Here is a 21,525-nt window from a genome sequence, read left to right on the forward strand (position 1 = left end):
GCCGCCTGCCGCCCTCCCGGCGACAGGCAGAGCGCCCCCCGCGGCATGCTTGGGGTGGCGAAATTGCTAGAGCCGCCCCTGATATCTATGAAACCACTGTGATCCAAGACATAGGGAAGTGGCCTGGGACCCAGGGGATCTGGAGTCTAGTCCTGAAAATGCTGTTGATCTGCTGTGTGGCCTTGGGCAAGTTGCTTCACTCCTATGTGTCTCTGTTTCATCTTCTCTATGAGGCAGGGATTGTCCCTGTGTCTGTGTTTTTACAGTGTGTAGTACAATGGGGACCAGACTGTGGTTGGGCACTCTTATTGCTAATGTAACATTCATAATACTAATGTTTATTGTTATGTGCTTACAGAGCTGTGCTGAAAAACTCTTACCCCTAGTAAACTCACTGAAAGATCATGTTTCCACACATGTATGTTTATTATTCCCTCAGTGATAAAAATTTAACTTTTAGAATCAGTGAAAAGTACTGAATTACAAACTTAAATGAACGTTCAGATTTAATATACTAGGGAAATAAAAACAAACCAAATGATAGATGTCCATACCATAGAGAAGGGAAAGCTGGCTCCTGATCTGCAAATTTCAATTCTAAAGCTGGTCAAAACATTCAAATTTCAACTTTTTGCAATTCCCCCACCCCATTATTTTGACCAGCTTTGTTCAATTCATTTTGAAAATAAAATCCTGCATATTATAGACCTTACCGCTGACTCTAGGAAAACTTCTCATTGAAGCCAAAGGGACTTTTGACTAAGGACTTGCAGGATTTGACCCAATCGCCCTCATGAGTCTCTTCCATGGGAAAAATCAAGGGAGGGAATCACTGAGTGGCAATGTTTGAAACAGCAGATTAACAAGCAACCAGAACACAGAGAATGGAAAACAATTTCCATCCTCTTGGCAAAGTTTTTCTTTTGATATTAAAACTAGTGTGAATGTAAAATACAAACTGTCCAGCACTGGCCTTCAAATACCCGGGTGACAAGTGAAGATCCCAGGAAGGTGACAGACACTAAGCAAATAATTTCCAGAATTGCTACATTTTATTTAAGATATTATTTGTAAATTTACTTCTGACTTTGTATACTGGAAGGGACCATATAATTGCAAGAATGCCACTTCAGTATGTGACCTTCAGAATTCTGTGATGAGCAAACTGATTAGACTTCTTTTTACCAGTATCTAGATTACAATATATCAAGCCACAGTATTATATACCCATTCATTGTGTGTCTGATACAAATGCAAAAAGATTAAACATACTTTCTCCTTTTTTGTACAGACATCATACATTCAATTGAATACAAACATAATTGCCAGTCAGCAAACTAGACACATATTTGTACTCTATCTTGCAGGCAAGCCCACTTTCCACAGGCAGGCACACTCACAAGCAGACAGGCTGGCACAATCTCTGATAGGCATGTACAAATCCCATCTTTCTTCATCCAAGGGGCATATTTCAGTTGTAAGAAGTTAATCAAAAGGTAACATCCAACTGTAAACACACATAAAAATGAGCACAGAAAAAGAATGTTTAGTTTAACTATTGCAGCACAGGATTTCCTTGCTATAAAAAGTTCGAGAGAGGGAAAGCAGGGTCATCAAAACACCACAATGAATTTTCTCCTGATATTTATCCAAAAGCATAAACAGTCAAGTGAGCAGTGTTATACGGAATGTGTTGCAAATCTTGGTCTTAACCTAGTTATGTTATCACCATGCTGTGACACTGACCAGGTGTGCCATTTTGCAATTGCCAGTAAAATGACAGAAGCATTTTCCTCTCAGCTTCCTATCTTACGCAGCCTATAGTTTTATTCTAAAGGTACATTATCTCTGGTTTTATGCATAATCGCCAGGAATAACAAGCACAAAGACTCCATATCAACTACAGCCATGCAACAGGCTAACTTTAATTCCCCTCAAACTAGTTTCATTTTTCCTGACACATCACTGCTCTCTGTGTGAGCTTTTTTCATTTGTAAATTTAAGCAAAACTTTAGTTGAGTTCATTAGTTCCAAAATGATTTTGCAGTTAATACTATTCCTTTCCATATGTATGTGTAATAAGTTTTTAGTGTACACAGTGTGTGTGTGTGTGTGCACGCGTAAATATGAAAACCGTAGAAGCTACATGCATATTTCTATTATTCCAGGACTTCAGCAGCCTGATATTATGCTCATTGAAGTCAGTGGCAGCTCAGACCCTAATTTTATAAACACAGATATCTGCTGTTTTAAAAAAGTGGCCTTTCATATGTATTGTACTTTTAAATTAAAAAAATATACAAAACATAAGCATTGCATGGACACACAAAAAAGGAAGAAATGAGAAATAAAACACATGCATGATGCCCAAAAGCTATTCAAGAACTGGTATAAGTCTATGGGTGAATGTAGTCAAAGATTTTGATTCGGAAAAATAGTTTTAAAACACTAAACTAGACAATGCGCCACAGTTAGACCATTAACTGGGATTGCACAGTGTGTAAATCACTGGTGAATATGGCCCAGTATTCCTTACACCAGGCAAACTGTACCATAAAATGTTATAAAAAGTTCTGGTCATTCCACTGTACACCTCAGTATCCTTTTGAGTGTCTTTATGACCACTGCATGCCTGCCTGGTAAATACAAAAATACTCTGGAGCATTAGAAATGTATACATGATTTGATTATTTGTTATGGGGAAGTTTGGCCTTCCTCTGAAACAACAGGTACAGTGCTAGCCACTGCTGAAGGAAAAACACTGAATTAGAGGCAGTCCTTGACTGGAAGATGCCAGGTGACCACAGCAATATTCATCCTATCCTCCCCCACAATCTGTTCTCCTCGTCTCCACCCCCATTCAGTCTAGTTGTATGCACATTCACCACCCATCAATCAGTTTTGCATGCCCCTTTCCATCAGTTCTTACCCAGTCCCCCCACCCCCGACAATTCACTTCTGTCTTTTCCTTCCCCAATTCATCTGCTGTATCTCCCTCTCAATCACGAAATCAGTTCTGTCCTTAGCCAATCAATTAATCAGTTGTGTGTCCATCATTCCTTAAGCTCTTGAGTTCTGCTCTTCTTTTCATGTCATCAGTGCTCATACATTCCATCTCTTTTTCCACTCCCCTCCCTTCCCTTGTTGGCTTCAACAATATTTGTCTTGGAGACCTGACTACTCACCCCCAAATTCCCCTTATTTGGGCTTGAATTAAGGGGAAGTGGAAAACTCACGGATTGGCTGAGTAAGGATGCAGCCTGGGTTTCATGCTGCTGGTGTTTGGGGCCTGACTGGTGATGGGCTGGGAGAGATCTCAATGACCCCTGACTCACTCTCTTCTTTCTCTGTTACTGGATTGAGAAAGAAGGGCAGCTACACAGTGGCTCTTTTCCTGACTCCTTGCTTGGCTGCAGGAATCTCTCATGGTCAAGGCAGAAACAGACTGAGCCACGTAACAGCCGGGAACTTGTTGGGGAGGGACCCTGTCTGCATGGCGCATAAACACCATTAGGTGATGATACTGTGCATCACTGACAGTCTAAAAACGAGGGTGACAGCAGCCTGTAGGAGCCACTCCCAGAAAACACATTTATATACATGCAGAGCACTGAGGACGGGAGCTTCCAACCAGCCCCAGGAACCTAACACATTTATGGGCAACTCTCCACAACACAGTCTACATCACTACACCCAGTTAAAATGGCTTGATGATGTAATCCAGGATAGCAAGTCCTATATTAATATTGTAATGAACTGGCTTATGTATATATGCACAAGTGCCCGTCACAGATGGAAACAGAACTTTTCATCTGTGTGTCTTTGATCCTATATTAACATCTTAACATGTTATGAAGATTCTCTTTCAGTTCAGATGGTAAGGGCCTGTGCTATTTGAACCGCATATAAGTCTCATGTATGTTCCTAACTTCTGATTTAGTGCAAATCATGTATCGTACCTAATGGCAAAGGTGATAAAAAGAGGGAGGTGAATGTGTGTCAATGGATATTATCCATGTGGAGTGAGGCATATGTACTTCTGAGCAAGATTCTTATGGAGAGTAGAAATATGTCCTGTTTGACTTTTGATTAATCTCATACCCTCACAGGTAGAATTTACCCGGATCATAATTATTCAGTGAAACCATATTAGCCACCATTTTGCTCAGCTTTACACAAAAAGAAAAGCACTGGTTGAAGTTCACACAGTCCACAACTCCCTCCTCTCCCAACAACCACCTCCTTGCCATTAACTTTTTTTAAAAATTGTTTTATTTCTCCCCCATCTCAAAAGATAAAGTTGCTTTAAAAGTGACAATGAGATATTAGAAAAGTAGTATTCACAGCCTGAGGAAAGTGTGCCAGTTTATTGGAAAACAGTTGTTTTATTTTGTCAAACCTTATTAAAAAAAATTGTTACACATCACATACTGGGTAATGTGTCTCTTGAAGAAGATTCTCCATGTCTCAGAAAATCAGGGATGGAAGAGTTGTTATGGTAATACTCCACCTTCCCCCTCCCACCCCAAATGAAATCGCAAAGTGAATGTGAAGCAAGACTTGTTACCCAAGTGAAAAGATTTTCCCTGGGCAGTTAGACACATTCTACTTCCTTTCAGTCAGACTGACTCTTTAAAAAAGAAAGAGATAACACCATATATGCCCATCTGCACACAATATAAACATACCCACAGTGAAACAGGGCACACCCTTTCTATTGAAGAAATAATCCTTTGCGATTCTAGACTCCTAAACTAGAGAACAAAATAAACTGATAGCTGAGTGTTTGCAAGCAAAAGTATTCCACGAAGTACATTTGGGTTTAGAACAGGAGTATGTTTGGTTTATAATCCTTCTCTCTCCACTTAAAGCCCTTATTTCTCTGTCCCTTCACACAATCTGGCTATTTGAGTGCAAGAGCCCTCTGCTTTGCACTTGATGCCCTTTGGAACAATTTTCTTCTACCTCTGCCCCATCAACTCTCCATCTCATTCCAAATCTCTGCAGAACACATCTTTTCACCCTTATCTAAACCTCTTAGCTCTGCTCTCTCTTAGCTATTGCTTAATATTTAACTAATTATATTCCACATTTCTGTGAAGCATTTTGGAATGCACTTTGTGTAAATTAGGTTATACAATGTATTTTTTTAAATTCCTAGGTACAAATATTAAAACCTGGGCATATCACCTTGTGAGAGAAAGCAAAATGTTAACAGGCAGAACAGCTGTACTGACTGAAATACAACTTGAAAGCTTAATTCAGCAAAGGGGAGGTTTCCCTTAGGATGAACCAACCAGGTTATGTCCTGACATTCTATCAATTTTAACAGAATGCCCCTTTTACAAGGGGCAGGACCAGTGGTGGATTAACAAATTTGGCGCCCCTAGGCCCTCAAAAAATTGCCGCCCCCTCCTCCCCCAGCTCACCTCTGCTCCCCCGCAGTAAGCCTTGGAGAGAGGGGGGAGAAGGGGAGTTGTGGCGCACTCGGGGGATGGCAGCGGTGGAGCAGAGGTGAGCTGGGGTGGGGAGTCTGCCGCTACTTGCTTCTCCCTCCCTCCCAGCACTTTCACGCGGCAAGCCTGGGAGGGAGGTGGAAGGAGGGAAGCGCGGCATGCCTGGGGGAGGAAGCAGGCCTGGGATTTGGGGAAGGGGCGGAGTTGGGGAGGGGTCGCAAGCAAATTTGCCGCCCCTGCAAATTTGCCACCCTAGGCCTAGGCCTTGTTGGCCTAGCCGATAATACGCCGCAGGGTAGGACAAGAGGCCATTGAGCAGTCAATGCTCCAGGACCAAGCACATAATACAAAGTAAAGCCTTACCGCCACTGAATGAAACCACACTTCACTGCCATTGGACACCTGACCTACGACGTGAGCCTTTGCTGACATTTTAAATTGTTATTCCACTGAGATCAAAACAACAACAGGACATAGGGAAACAGTTAATTTTTTTCTTTCCCCTAACTCCCTAGACCAGCTGCCCAAATAAATGAATTATTTCTACCCAGCCCCAAGTAAAGTGGACACCTTTTACTAACCTGTCCCTAGGAATTCTTGTATTTTATATTATATCACTCACAAATAAGAGGAGATGTTTTGATAGTATGGTCATGGCATGAGGTGAGATATTAAACAGAAGTACCATATGTGTGCAACAGATCTCTGCATGGAAGTTGCTCAGCTTCATTTTAATCATTATGCCAGACAGGCCAACTTCAGTCTACCTGATCCTATTACCAAAGTTTATCTGAAATGTTACTCAGTTGCCATTATCCAGTAGTTTCATGATGCTGAAATAAGACAAGTATCTTCAGCCCAATTTCACTTAGTTCTGGAATAGGATGAAATTGAAGTTCTCCAAGCTTCAAATCTGCTTCATTTGTATCTTTTAATGTTATAAATCAAAATGTATAGTAGACAAGGAGACAGTATTCTGTTTATTATAATGGCCATTAAGGGAAATTCCTGTTTGTATGAGATACAGACACTATTGTTTGACTTTTATTACAAGATGGCCATTGCTGAAAAGGGACATGTTTTATTGTTAAAGTAAATTATCCACACACCCACACAACCCATGATCATCATCATCCAGCACTCTGATTCCAACAGTTCAATCAGCCAGCAGGACAAATAGCAATAGGTAATGATACCAATTCACAAACATCCTTGTTGAAAGCCCAATATGAGTTTGAAGCTAAGTGGAAAATGGCTGAAAACGTATGAACAGGCACACACTTTTCCCCTGTTTTTAACTTTTTAAAGACTTTTCAAAGCAAGAAGGTTGTTTGCAGAACCGGTGCTAGGCATAAGCAGACTAAGCAATTGTTTAGCACCCCAAACAGCTCAAGGGGAGCCCCTATTCACTTTTTATTATAAGAACTTGGCTGTTTTAGTATTGGAGATGGGCAAAAATATTCCTATTTAGGACCCCAAATGGGCTAGCGTCAGCTAGAGAGACAAGGTGGATGAGGTAATATCTCTTCTTGGTCGAATAAAAGGTATTACCTCACCCGCCTTTTCTCTCAAAGCAAAAAAGTAAATTTAAGATTTTGCCCAGGATCTATGTTCCAGGAAAGATCTGGAAGTCTTTGTTTTTACTGCAATTTGTTTTAGACAACTTCGAGAGAATAGTTCATCAAAACAACCAGTTCCCCAGAGAATAGCGTGACATTTTTAACAAGTCATACATGCCAGCTGTCTCTGTTTAGGAGAAATGGCCCTTATTTTCCCCACTCTATCCATCCAAAAGGTCTTTCATGCCACAGAGGTTCAACTGGGGTAAGAGCACAGTATCTCAAGTCTTACCCTCCCAGAGTAAGACTTCATTCTGTTCCAATCAGATCATTAGATTTGTTCACATAATATTTTCAGAGGGAGGGCTAAGTTTTATTCTAATTCTGTGGATGGCATTCCAGACCTCTGTTTTGTGTTGTGCTCCGCCTGTACAGAGTTCTTTGCTATGACTTCACACTAAGCCAAAGGTAAACACTCCTTCCTTTTTCCATGGACAACCTATCCCAAAATACTGGCATTTGCATCAATGGAAACAAAAATAGCAATCTTCCCTGGCAAGAGAAAAAAACCCTTTAAACACACATAAGTCCTAACGTGCAGTGCAAACATTAACGACTTCCTAGACATTAGTCACCAAGCTGCACTGCTGTACATCACCTGAGAGAAGGACCTTATCAATTAAACAAAGGCACTTAATGAAACAAAGGCATAGCAATCTATAATTAAAGATATTCTGTGCAAACACCTGCAGTTTAAATTTACCAAACACTTCTACAGCACATTCAGATTTACTAACCAAAACACCACATATAGGATTCTCACAGTTTTTTGGAATATTCTTTCCTTGATGAGACAGGTGCTAATATGGATAAAGAGCAATACAGCATTCAAAACTAAAATCCACAGTTCTGTTGTATGGAGTTGATGCACGACTTATTTTCTCCTTAGCTCCTGACCAACTCTCCAGTCAGTTTTAAACAAGGCCTACAAAAGAGTAAAATTGGACACCTGTGAGGACTTACCAGATTGGAATTGGTGGCATTGGAATCATCTTCTGGAAAGGGGATATAGATAGCTAAGGCCACACAATTGGCAAAAATAGTCAGTAAAATAATTATTTCAAATGGTCTGAGGAATGGAGTTAAGGAAGTTATTCTGAAATGCGCACACACAAGTTAAAAAAAAAGAAAAAGATTTATAAGAATTCTGTTTAAAGAAAACATTCCAAGCCCCTTATATTCTGAAAAGAAACATATGCCTTTTTAAGTGCTTTTAGGAGGTCCCAGCCAAGATTCTTCCTAATATGTCAAAAGCAGTGTAGGCCAGTCGCGTGCCAGAGTAAACACAGATTTCTTAAATGTTTTTTCTTCTTTTACTTAGATTGACTTTTACTTAAGTTTCCCCTCATGTGTAGCTGTGCTATTTTTAAGAGAAATGCCTATTCAGACAGGACCTCTCTTTCCTTTTGTGATACAGTTTCTCTTGTCCATACACAGTGGCCATTTAGGACTATATATTTTAAATATTTTTGACAGCAGGTTAGCATTTCTCAACCCTGTCCCCTCACATTTCAAAAAGACATTCAATGAAGCACTAGAATCTGTAACAAATAGCTTGAGATATATTTTTAACACAGCGTCTCTTTCCTCAGTTTTGATCTCAAAAGGAATTAAGAGTGAGTGAGTGTGAGAGACCAGAGATTGTTTAAAAGGCATGATCAAGGTTGTTAAGGCAAAAAGTGGCCTGTCTTAAAGTTTTCATACTGCACCACCTTATCTGAAGGATTCAAGCCAGGAATTTTTTTTAAAAAATAATCTATTTGCTGAAATAGGATTTTTTTTAATTGTATTTTTGTGTACATTAGCTTCACATGCAAAACAAATGAAAGCCTAGCCAATATGTCAGGGATACTCTTCAGCCAATCACAAACTATGCCAGGGAACCTATGCAAGGGCATTTCAGCTCTCTGGTGTGTGCGCACACACACACACACACACACACACACTTCTTAAAATTTTTACTTTTGGGGTGCACAATAAGGCCCAAATCCTGCACAACCACTTATGTATATAGAGCCCTATCCAATGTCCATTGAAACCAATATGAGTCTTTCAACTGACTTCAGTAGGAATTGGATTGGAGCCATGCTTAACTTTATGCACATGTGGAGTCGCTGATCTTAGTAGGACCACTCAGGTGCATAGAGTTACATACAGTATCAGGCCTAGAGCTGTGAAAATAACCAATTTATTGGTTCACTGGTCAAACTGAAAAATCTAAACAAAAAATCAAAATTGTTTTAGATTGACTCAAAACGTAAAATGTTCAGTTTTCTCAGAGAAACAAACAGAAAACAAAACAATGAAAAAATTATTTATTTCAGGTTGATCAAAACATAACATTTTAATTTCAGGCATTCACCAAGCGGAGAAGCAGGTGGGGATATCCTTGACTCTTTCTACCCAATAGCCAAGTGTACTCACCCAGGATGTGGGAGACCCAGGTTCAAGTCCCTCCTCTGCCTGATATGGAGCATGGATTTGAACTGGTGTCTCCCACACTGCAGGTGAATGCCCTACCCAGAGGGTGGATCTCAATCTCTCCTGCTGAACCTTTTCCACTTTATATAAATAGTCACTAGAGCAGGGGTGGGCAAACTATGGTCCGCAGGCCAGCGTTTTAAGCAGGCCTGCAAGTCGCACCATGCGGCTCGGCCCCGCTCTGGCCAGGATGCTGGGTCAGAGCCGCACCATGTGGCTTGGCCCCGCTCGGGCACTCTGGCTGGGGCGGTGGGTCAGCAGCTCCCAAAAGCTGCAGCATGGCACTGCTCTGGCTCCTAAGCGCTACAATAGGAGCTGCAGGGGCGGTGCCTGCAGATGGGGCAGCGTGCAGAGCCACCTGGCTGCACCTTCTCATAGGAGCCAGAGAAGGGACATGCCACTGCTTCCGGGAGCAACTTCAGGTAAGTGTTGCTCGGAGCCTGCACCCTCTGAGCCTCTCCCCATGGCCCAACCCCCTGCCCCAGCCCTGATCCCCATCCCGCTCTCCAAACCCCTCAATCCCAGCACAGAACACCCTCCTGCACCCCAAACTTCTCATCCCTAGCCCCACCCCAGAGCCCACCCCCCAGCCAAAACCTGCATTCCTTCCCACACACCTGCTCCAGCCCTGAACCCCCTCCCACCCTCCGAACCCCTCGGTCCCAGCCCAGAGCACCCTCCTATACCCCAAACTCCTCATCTCCAGCCCCACTCTCTCTTTGGACAATCAATTATGATCCCAGTTCTGCAAAGACATGGATATGATTCCCAGTGTTTAAAGTTAAATACATGCCCAAACCTTTGAAGAATCAAGACCAAAGTTGGTTTAGATTTTATTTATAGCCAGTTTTATTTGTGTGATCTTAATGCTGTAGTGTTTGGGTTTCAAGCACTGTAGACGAATGTTTACTTTGTCTAAAAACCTTTTCACTGGAATTTCTTTTTTTAATTGTGGAACATTTACATTGATATTAAGTTCAAGTTTTATAAAAGCTTAATATTTCAAAATTTATTTTTTGAGCCAAATGTAAATTGACAGTATCTAAATGTTGCACTAGAGCAAGGATTGGTGCAAAATCCTGGCCCTTCTGAAGATACTGGGAGCACACCCATTGAATTTCAATAGGGTCAGGATTTTACATATAAAAAGTGCACAGTTGGGAACCTTAAGATACAATAGAATACAACTTTCCAGATACTCACAGGCCAAGTTTTAATCCTAACAACCTTGATAGCACCCCTTTAATAACTGTTACTATATCTATTACAATGGGATCCCTTGTATATATGTGACCAGACACATCTCAGAAATAAGGCTTTGCAGGTTTGGACTTTTTCTTTTGTGGGAAGCTGCAAATCACAGCATAGTAAAATAAAAAGGCCATTAATGACATCTGATATTTATTTAACATCCTGTGTGCTTTGGCTTTCAGTATTCAGAAGATTAAGCCCAGCCCTTCTAAATAATTTTAAATAATTGGGAATAGTCAGAGTGCAGAATAAGATGAAATCTCATCACAACCCTTTGATGATATTGAAATATTTTGTGGTTGTAAACAGTAGACTTTCAGGGACAGTTTTTGATAGAAAAAAATCTTCTATTTATTAGCTTTAAAAGAAAAAAATCGAGCACCAGCATGTTCAAATTGATTTGATTGCATTGCTTGATCCTCTTCAAATCTCATCAGTGCTCCATCCTGTTTTACAACACTGATCTTATCCATTTATCAAACTTCAATTCATGCTATCTACCTAAAGACCTGTCGTTACTGAGGTGCCAGTAAGTAAACCAATATTCAGTTTAGACCCCTAAGTCATCCATCCATCATTTTATGCTAAAAGCATTAGTGTTGGGTCACAAGGGATAACAAGTAGCAAAACCAAATCAAAGGGATTAAGAACTAGCATCCCAAAAAGGAAGGAATTGACTAGAACAGGGGTAGGCAACCTATGGCACGCGAGCTGATTTTCAGTGGTACTCACGCTGTCCGGGTCCTGGCCAGCGGTCCGAGGGGCTTTGCATTTTAATTTAATTTTAAATTAAGTTTCTTAAACATTTTAAAAACCTTATTTACTTTACATACAACAATAGTTTCGTTTTTATTATAGACTTATAGAAAGAGACCTTCTAAAAACGTTAACATGTATTACTGGCACGCAAAACCTTAAATTAGAGTGAATAAATGAAGACTCAGCACACCACTTCTGAAAGGTTGCTGACCCCTGGACTAGTAGATGCTTAAGGACATCTATGAACCCCTATTGACAGGGCCATTTTTAACACATTCTCCATCTGAAAAAAAAAGGTTTTGTTTCAGCAAGATCTAAACAGGCTTATAGTGCTGGGTTCTTTCACATCTTTACATTGGCCCTCCAAACCTCATTGGGAGCAACATCTAAATTAGCACATCAAATCTTAAAAACCATAAGTCAGTTTCCATTATCCTACATGCTGTTGAGCTCTGAACTGTCTTCATCGGAAAGGCTGATCCCAGCCTTGTTTCCCCTCCTCCCCCTACCCTCTTGTCTTGTCCCTTGGATTTATTGAAGATCCCTGCCTAGCTAGTGATTTACTAACAATCATCATTTCTGATTAGTTTTGATTTATGTTGTTTTGATAGTTTTTCTTTGTATTTTAATGTGTATTTCACTCCAAAGGGATTTGGGATACAGTTTGACCGACACTATACAAAATAAAGCTATATTATAAATTAGGTTCTGCTCCTTCTGTTGAAGTAAATGGCCACTCTCTCATTGACTTTAAGGGAAGCAGGACTGGGCCCTTGAATTCTAGTGCTCTGTCACACTGGTAACAGATATTATCTGACTGTCTGCCCCTTGCTCATAATGCTAGATCCAGACACCCACTCTCTAACTTTTACTGGATTGTTTATACTATAAGTCACACACTCATCCCCTAGTCCAGGGGCGGGCAAACTTTTTGGCCTGAGGGCCGCATCGGATTTCGTAAAATGTATGAAGGGCCAGTTAGGGGAGGGGTTGTGGCCCGGCCCCCACCTCCTATCTGCCCCCCCGGGACTCCTGCCCCATCCAACCCCCCCGTTCCCTGACAGCCCCTCAGGGACCTCCGCCCCATCCACACACCCCCACTCTCTGTCCCCTGACTGCCCCCGGACCCTCACCGCCCCATCCAACCCCTCCTCTCATTTCTGACAGCCCCCCCGGGATCCCTGCCCCCATTCAAACCCATTTCCCCCACCGACCACCATCCACATTCCTGCCCCCTGACCACCATCCCAAACTCCCCTGCCTTCTATCCAACCCCCCCTACTCTTGACCCTTTACCACACTGCCTGGAGCACCGGTGGCTGGCGGCGCTACAGCCGCACCGCCTGGCTGGAGCTGGGCCACGCTGCCACCACCGCTGCTGCCACTGCACAGCACCAAGCACCGGGTCGGGCTGCGCTCTGCAGTTGTGCTGCCCCAGGAGCTCACAGCCCCGCTGCCCACAGCATTGCGCCGGTGGCAGAGCAAGCAAGCTGAGGCTGCGGGGGAGGGAGGACAGCAGGGGAGGGGCTGGAGGCGAGCGTCCGGGCCAGGAGCTCGGGGGCCAGGCAGGATGGTCCCGCGGGCCAGATGTGGCCCACGGGCAGTAGTTTGCCCACCTCTGCCCTAGTCTCGCGCCCAGTTCCAGTTAACAGGCAAAATCTTGCTCACTTTACTCATGCGAATAGTCCTAGTGGTTTCAATTGAATTACTCCCATGAGTAAGGTGAACAGGATTTGGCCCAATCACAGTCAACACTTTATCATGTTTCACTCTCCCATGCCAATGCCACGCCCTTTCCTTTCCAGGATGCATACTGTACTATTTAGTGTGACACCGTGACTTACACAGCTCTTGAATTTTGAATCACATACCATCAAATTCTCTAAGGATATGTCTTCACTGCAATTAAAAACCCGTGGCTGACCCTGCTGACTCAGGCTCACAGGGCTGTTTCATTGCTGTGTAGACTTTCAGGCTTGGGCTGGAGCCTGGGCTCTAGGACCCTGTGAAGTGGGAGGATCCCAGAGCTCAGGCTGTAGCGAGACCAGAAGTCAACACTGCAGTTAAACAGCCCTGCAGCTCGAGCCCAGTGAGCCCAAGTCAGCTGGATTGGGCCTGCTGCAAGTTTTTAATTGCAGTGTAGACATACTATAAGTTACTCATGCTTCCCCTATTGTGTAACTAAAAAAAGAATGTGATCCATTGCTATCATTCATATAATATGGGTCCAATTCTGCCCTCAGAGATCTGCGCACGGCTCCAACTGATTTCAGCATAAGTTGTACATGCTTTTGTAAGGGCAAAATTTGACACTATATCCATCATGCAAAACTTTTGTTGGCTTCTGATATGCTGCAGTACAGTCAAGACTCTAGCCTAGTACAGTTGCCTAAACTTTTTGAGCACAACTGCTCTCAATGAAGGCATCAGAGACTATTCATCCACTTTAGATTCCCAGAGGTACCCATCAGCCTAATGTATTTATTTATTCATATTTATGCACTGTGCCTAATGCACAGTAACAACTTGCTGGTTTCTATGTGACTACACCGAAAAAGGATATTTCCATTCGACGATGCTGATGCATGCTCTCCGGATGGGATTTTTCAGCGTTAAACACAGCAATGCCCGGGGAGGACGTGTAGCTGTGGTTGTACCCTGTTTTTTCTGTTTCCCATACTGCTGTCGTTTCCTCTGCGTGGAGCTAGCTGTGGATATTGTTGCATTGCCAGCACTACCCATCAATTTGGCCTGCCTGGCAGCATCAATAGCAGCCTGCCAGGACAGAGCTGCCCCTGGAGTAGGGATATGCTCTGGGGCAAGCCCTGCAGCTGCATTGGCATTCATGTTGGCATGAGCTGGACGGGGACTCCCATAGTTGGAACCTAAGAATGAAAAACAAAGAGAAATATATTAACCTGTATTAACAGGAGGAAGAAACATTACTTTGAAAGAGCTTAAGCTTCAGTAAAATAAAGATTTCAGGTTCAGTAAGCATAGGGTAATATACAGTTAACAAAAGCTCTTCCCTTCAGTTCAACTTCTTCATTTTATGGGAATACTATTCTGCAGTGTCAATCGCCTTGAAATACTCTCACATAAAAATCCATGGACATGGAGTTGTTTACAACCTTCAATCAATACAATCACCAGGCACTCAATGTTAAAAGAAAATGTCCACCTTTTCCCTCTTCTCCCACTCATTTAGCCAAGTTCAGTAGTTTGAAAGTTCATAAAGATCATAAATGCACTCCTTCAAGACTAAATAGATTAATGTCATACATGTGAATGTGTAGAATGACCCAAAATGAGGCACATGCACACACAAAAAGAGAGACAGCTTGACCAGACATGTGTGCATAGGGGTAAAGGGGACTTCTATTCTTTTCAACAGCACAGGGGACTGACATCATAGCTAATTTAACAAAAACTCAGGAAAAGAGAAAATGTAAAGACAGAAACCAAAAATAAAAACATAGCTTTAAAATTCCTTTTGTGAATTCATTCCTGAGAGTACGTTGCATTGGTGTCATGAAATGGAGTCTTTTAAACATTATTTCTGCTGCTTGTATTTTAAAGAGAGACTGTCACATTTAAACAAACTAACAAAAAACATGTTATCGTTAAAAGAAATTAGCTCAGCCAATAAATTTTAAGTACTTTTTACCCTTACTGAAGACATTTGTGTTTTACTAAAAGTTTTCAAATATTCAGACCCAAATTACTATGTTTATGACATCTGTCTGCTATCATTAAAATTCTGATGCCCCAAATCTTTAGCAAGATGACCTCACTGGAAGGTGAAATGGCACATGCGCTTTTGTTTAGGCACACACCTTTGTGATATGTAAACAATGAGCCAAATTCTGGCTGTGAACTACACATATGCATGTGCCCAAAAGGAAAGCCTAGAAATTCTATTAGATGTTTTTATTTGTGAACTAGGCAGTAGCTCATGTTTTGGGAAATTGGTGATTATGTTAGGAAGCTGGAATGTCCTGTAGCAGTGTAAATTTGAACCAATTATAATTACTCCTTCACAGCACATAAATAAATGATTCAACTTGTGAGAACACCAGCTACCCTTGAGAGAAAGCAGTTCCCTTCACCTCTGAACAGGTGCTGCTGCTTTTCAGAAAGGCATACTCGCAAAGGGGAGCAGAAGGGGAGAAACCAGAGGAAGGGGTTAGATCATCTTACATAGCAGAGCTAGCTCATTACCTAACATTGGCTGTGTTCTGCTTTAAGGAGGGTTAATAAAGAAATCCAGTGATATTTAAGCAGGCAGACCAATTGAGTTCCTGTACAAGGGAAACAAAAGGGACCAGAAGAAGGCAACCTAGTGCCTCCTATCCGTAGAATACATTCTGAGAGATGATTAAAAGTGGGGGAGGGAAGTTAGCAAGTTGCTTGAAAGCCTGTAGCATTATAGAATACCACTTTAGTTTAGCAGCGTTTATGAGATTAAGCTTTCTGCATGGGTGACTTCCAGAAAATTTCCAGCAGCAGTTTTATTTTAAAGGGCCAACCCCATTTATTTCCAGGTATAAACCTCTGAGAAGTCCTATTCACACCACGAAAGCTCATGCTGCAGAACGTCTGCATTCTCTATATGCCAACATCCACTCTTGTTGCTTTTACAGATCCAGACTAACACGGCTACCCCTCTGATACTTGAAAATCTATGTTTTTTAAATATTCTATAATTGTTGATTTCAAATTGTCTATATAGTTTCAAGATGCCACAGCAATAGCTGCATTATAAATACATTAGAGTGAACAGAAAGATACAGTTAATCTGTTGCACTCTTCTGCTCTAATCTATTTCCCTAAGTAAAACGCACACGAGATTTTAAAATACATCTCTCACTGAAAGCAGAGACAGAAAATTATCAGGTCAACTGATGTTTTATGTCAGCCATCTCCATGAGATTATCAGGCTGTTCTAGTTTTCTTCCCATAGCAGGAAAATTTTGAGCTTGTCTCCTTCTCTCTCTGTTATCTGAAGACCACACATCCAGTCACCCCAAGTTCATTGCAATATGAGAATCCTTTGGGAGTCCCATGATATTAGAGAGAATAAAGATCTTCCAATACATGAAGACCTAAATAACATACCGAGATTCCAATTCAAATTCTTTTTAGATTGCAGTGCAAGATCTCAAAGACTTGGGATTTCCTCCAAGGATCAGTGGCAAGCAAGGTGGATGTCAAACACAATGACCCAAACACAGAATTCATCAAGGACCCAACCAAAGAGCCCAGCAGCTTTTCACTCTCATGGAATATAGGGTCCATTCTGAACTGTAACCACATCAGATGCAGATGTACCTACATCCTCCATAAGACACAATCCTATTTGTGACTGCAAAAACAAACTTCAAACTATGAAATGCCTTGTCAACCAATGTCATATGCTGGTGATATCTCTGCCATTCACTTCATGTCACCTGAGGCAATCAACTGGACCACCAACCTAGATCTGGACATCTCACACATTGCTCGGTTTTTAAGCCATATGAAAGAAGAAGACAACTGAAGACCACACAGCTAGGCACCAGGGGTTAAAGCTGATTAATAATGAGGGTGTCATATGTTACAAAGAAGAAAAACTGGAAAGTTGCTCCAATTATTTTCAAAATAAAGCTGCTCTTTAATAGACACTTATTGGAGAGGATAGGAAAAGATCTGTGTTTTGCAGCAGAAGCAAACTTACTGACCCATTACCACTGTGTTCTGACTATGCTGGCTGGATCCCACTGTCATGAAAGTAAACAGCCGTTGCATTCTAACAAAGACTTCTCTACAATTTGGGAATTTCTCTATTAGTACTACTTATTAGTTAGGTTCAACATAAGAACTCAAGTCTATGCATTTTGACTGATATATTGGTCTGGTTAAGAATACATCTTCCAGTGGCTTCACTGTCTTTTGTTTCTACTGCATTTATGAGGCCCATAATAAGTCCTTTGGCACAAATTTAATTTTAAATGACGAGTCACTAATGACAGTTTAATATTAACAAATATTGGAAATATTGATTACTGATAAAGGTCTGTCTGTTTAATGAGGCTCTGAGACAGCAGACACTATCTGTGCTCCATAACTAAAGGCAGTGACAAATGACTTGATCTACAGGCAAATGATTTGATCTAGAGAAATGACTTAAATAAAAAATAAAATAAAAAAAAACATGCAAAGCTCACACAGCTCTATACAAAATGGAATAAAGCACTGATATCACCAGACAAAATAGTACCAAAGGCACCAAAGCCAAAACTTGCAAGGTATTCTCTTATAGGGCAAAATTTACCCTTCTACTTCAGAGAGTCAGTACTCACCCTAAGGGTTCAATGGTGCAGAGGTCTCTTGTCGGACTGCTGAAGGGCAGGGGTGAATTTTACTGAGAGCAAAGTGGTTTTTCCACCCACAGAATTTAACAATAAGATGAAGGTCACTGTTATTGGAATTGTTATTTTCACACTGCAATTTAGTGAAAATTTAAATATTTCATTCTACTTTGCCACTCTAAATGAAGTTTCACTATACCTAGTTTACTATTAGCAGGTTCTGCTGCATGCTTGTTATTAAGGGCCAAATGCTGGCTTCCCCTCCCCCAAAGTAGGAGGCAGAGATATAGCGCTATCTAGGATTAACAGTTCCCAAAGCCTTGTGGGCAGTGTGATCCCAGCTCTCATTACTACTCATTTCACCAGAATTTGTGCTGCTGCCATTGTCCAGCAGGTAGTCACAGAGAGGTTCCTGGCATCCCTTCCTCTCTGTCCAGTGCATCTATTCAGTGGCTAACATATTTTAGCCCTACATAATACTATGAATACATATAAAACACTTTATTAACACATCAACTTAGATTCGAAACTATCTATTTTGGGGGCAGAGACATTTTAGTTTCTGTAAAGTTACACATTCATGGCACTGTAGCACAGTGGCCACCACCTGCCTCTAATTTTCCTTCATCAGGGCCCTTTAATAACTCACTATTTAAAGATAATTCAAACAATCCCCACAAGGGGGTCCATTTATTTAGTCTTCTGGTACACAGCAGCCCTCCAGGATGCAACCCTTGTTCAGTCTCTCTCACTCCATAGTCCAAAATAACACAAAGTCTCTGAAAATAGAACACAAGCTCTCGCAGTCCCAGTGTCAGCAGAGCACAGTCTGCCTCCTAGCATCCCCAGCCTGGAATTTGTGCTCCCCAGGTTCTCTCAGGTGGTGCCTTCCCCTACTGACTCAGGACTCTGTAGAAGCCTTCTGACTACTCCCTGCAGTGTCTACAGAATAGTTAGTTTCCTAGGCTTTACCCAGCTGGCTGGCTAGGGTGACCAAATGTCCTGATTTTATAGGGACAGTCCCGATATTTGGTGCTTCTTTTTATATGGGCTCCTATTACCCTCCACCCCCTGTCCCGATTTTTCACACTTGCTGTCTGGTCACCCTATGGCTGGCTGGGCTCGGCTCAACTCCCCTCTCACCCGCACCTCTGGCTGCAACTGCCTTCTGCCTTTTACACTGGAATCCCCTGATTTCCCTCAGGTGGGGCTCAACCTGTAATCAGGGCTGACTTAGCCACAAGCTATCCTGCCCACGAGTAACCCACCCATGCACTATATCAATTATTAAATATCAATCAGGGTTGTAAATTTAAAATGAAGTCAAAATGTAGAAGTTAAGGTTGGTCTACCAGAGGGAATTAACCACATTGCACACACTATATATTACACTACACATTTTACAGCAAAATCACCCAAAATAATGTATTGTTATCACCATTAAAATCTTTACAGTTGCTGTTTGCAAGTAATTCATGGTGTACATGTCATACCAATGCCAACAATTTAATGATTTAAATGGTGAATACTGTATATTCAATGTGTCCAAGTTAATTTTAACATGAGAACTGTAATTTTTGCATTTCCTGACTTCATTTTATTATTTGCAACATTAATGTACTGATGTAGAAAATGAAATGTGGCTTCAGCACTATGGAGTTGTGTAATTGTTTTTTTTCCAACAGCTCTGTAAACTGTAGTACTCTACTAGATATGCAAAAGCCCATTCCCTGGAACAACAGAATTGTATAATTGTGTTGTCTCACAATTCCATGGGTTTTAAACTTCAATCTGTAGCTACAGGAAAAACGTCACTTCAGCAATTCTGTACATTGAAAACTAGCTACTTACAAAGTTCAAAATCTCAAACTTAACTAATTTGATTCATTTGTATGCAAAAGCATGGCCTTATCCTGCAATCTTTACTCAGACTAAAGTCTCAGTTGACATCATTGGGGAGTTTTGCCTAAGGACTGTAGGACTGAATACAAAGTCGTCTTCATATTTAAAATAAATAAGTAAAGTAGATCCCCCACCCTCCTCCCTTCCTCCTCCCCACCTCCCCTTCACTTGCTTACTTAAAAATAACTGAAGAGAGCTCAAACATTTTTATAATTAACCTTTGGGCTGTGGCACCTTATAGACTAACAGACGTTTTGCAGCATGAGCTTTCGTGGGTGAATACCCACTTCATCGGATGCAGATCCAGACTAACACAGCTACCCCTCTGATACTTGACTCCCAAAAGGAGAATTTCTGTGAAATTCATAAGTGAAAACAAGGGGTTTTAATAAAAACAACAAGGAGTCCGGTGGCACCTTAAAGACTAACAGATTTATTTGGGCATAAGCTTTCATGGGTAAAAAAACCTCGCTTCTTCAGGTGCAACCTGAATTGCAACCTCAAATTTAGTTTTTGCTGCAGTAAGAGTTATACTGTACACATGCTCCTTTAAACATCACATCAGGCTGAAACTCAGGATGCAAGTTGTCAGCCCAAGTAGTAGATTCAAATAACTTTTTGCTGTAAATTGGTTTTGAGCACCAGATCACACATAAAAAAAATAGATGATTTGAGATGGTTCTCTGCCAAATCTGAGACTAAACTTCTTTTTTTTTAATTAAACATACACAAAATCTTATTAAATTTGTTTTTAGTTGGGAGTAGATTCCTTTGCTTTTTTTCTTTTCAACAGAGCCTCTTTATGCTGCACATCATTAACTGAAAGAACAGAGTCCAATAAGAAGCAAAAGAGGCTGCAACCATGAAAATATTAAAAATAAGTCATTGTAGGTGGAGGGATCTGCATGGGCTGTACGTAACTGAGTCACATCTTTAAGTTTGAAAATTACATATTGACTGTTCATGGTAAATTTTCATAACTTTGCTAACACTACTTAGATTGTAAGCTCTCTGGAGCAGGGAGCGTCTTTTTGTTCTGTATTTGTACAGCACAATGGGGTCCTGGTCCATGACAGGGGCTCCTAGGCACTACCGTAACAAAAACAACATTACCCATCAGCATTATAATGAACCTTGGGAGGGATCTTCCCCTTAGAATCACTGTATAAAACATCCTCTGTGTATAGATTTCCTGCCTCCCAGATGTGTGTTGTAATCTATTGTGTCCACGGTACCATGTTTCCTCTCAACCCCTAGACTCCTGTAGGGCTTTGATCCAAGGATCTAGGGATGGAAAGAGGGAGAACCAGAGGACATTCCCAAAATTCCTCTAGGCTCCTTAAGCCCTGGAATATCAACTCACAAAAAAGATAAAGATAAACAAGTATTCCTTTCTACACAGAACCCCTCCACACATGGGGAGTCCTGTGGCAACCATGAATGCAGGACTCCATGACATTATTACTCCATTGGAGAAAGGGGGCCGATGAGCTGATGCAGATGCACAGTGCCTCAATGCAGTTGTCTCGGTCTCACAGCAAATACCCCAAAAATCTGAGCAAGATTTGATGGTTAACCCCCATGCTTTCCTAAAGGTGACAACTCTGCAGCCACATGAAAGAATCTGGAGGATATGCATGGAGGTATTGCAGAACTGAGTTGGACCTTTATGGTCAAACATACACTCACCAAAACCAGGGAATCGTA

General features: G+C 41.5%; 1 protein-coding gene across 8 annotated transcripts in view; it reads right to left on the minus strand.

Annotated features, from left to right (window-relative positions):
• Window positions 1–21,525, minus strand: part of CACNA1C (calcium voltage-gated channel subunit alpha1 C) — a 638,168-nt gene that overhangs the window by 582,736 nt on the left and 33,907 nt on the right. For all 8 annotated transcript variants that reach the window (XM_039546114.1, XM_039546165.1, XM_039546156.1 and 5 more), the window contains exons 2-3: window positions 14,130–14,451; window positions 8,039–8,144 (exon numbers count right to left, since the gene is read on the minus strand). In XM_039546114.1, the coding sequence (XP_039402048.1) occupies window positions 8,039–8,144; window positions 14,130–14,451 (428 nt within the window). The remainder of the gene's footprint in view (window positions 1–8,038; window positions 8,145–14,129; window positions 14,452–21,525) is intronic.

Source organism: Mauremys reevesii, linkage group 1 (genome assembly GCF_016161935.1).
Source record: "Mauremys reevesii isolate NIE-2019 linkage group 1, ASM1616193v1, whole genome shotgun sequence".
Taxonomy (NCBI): Eukaryota; Metazoa; Chordata; order Testudines; family Geoemydidae; genus Mauremys; species Mauremys reevesii.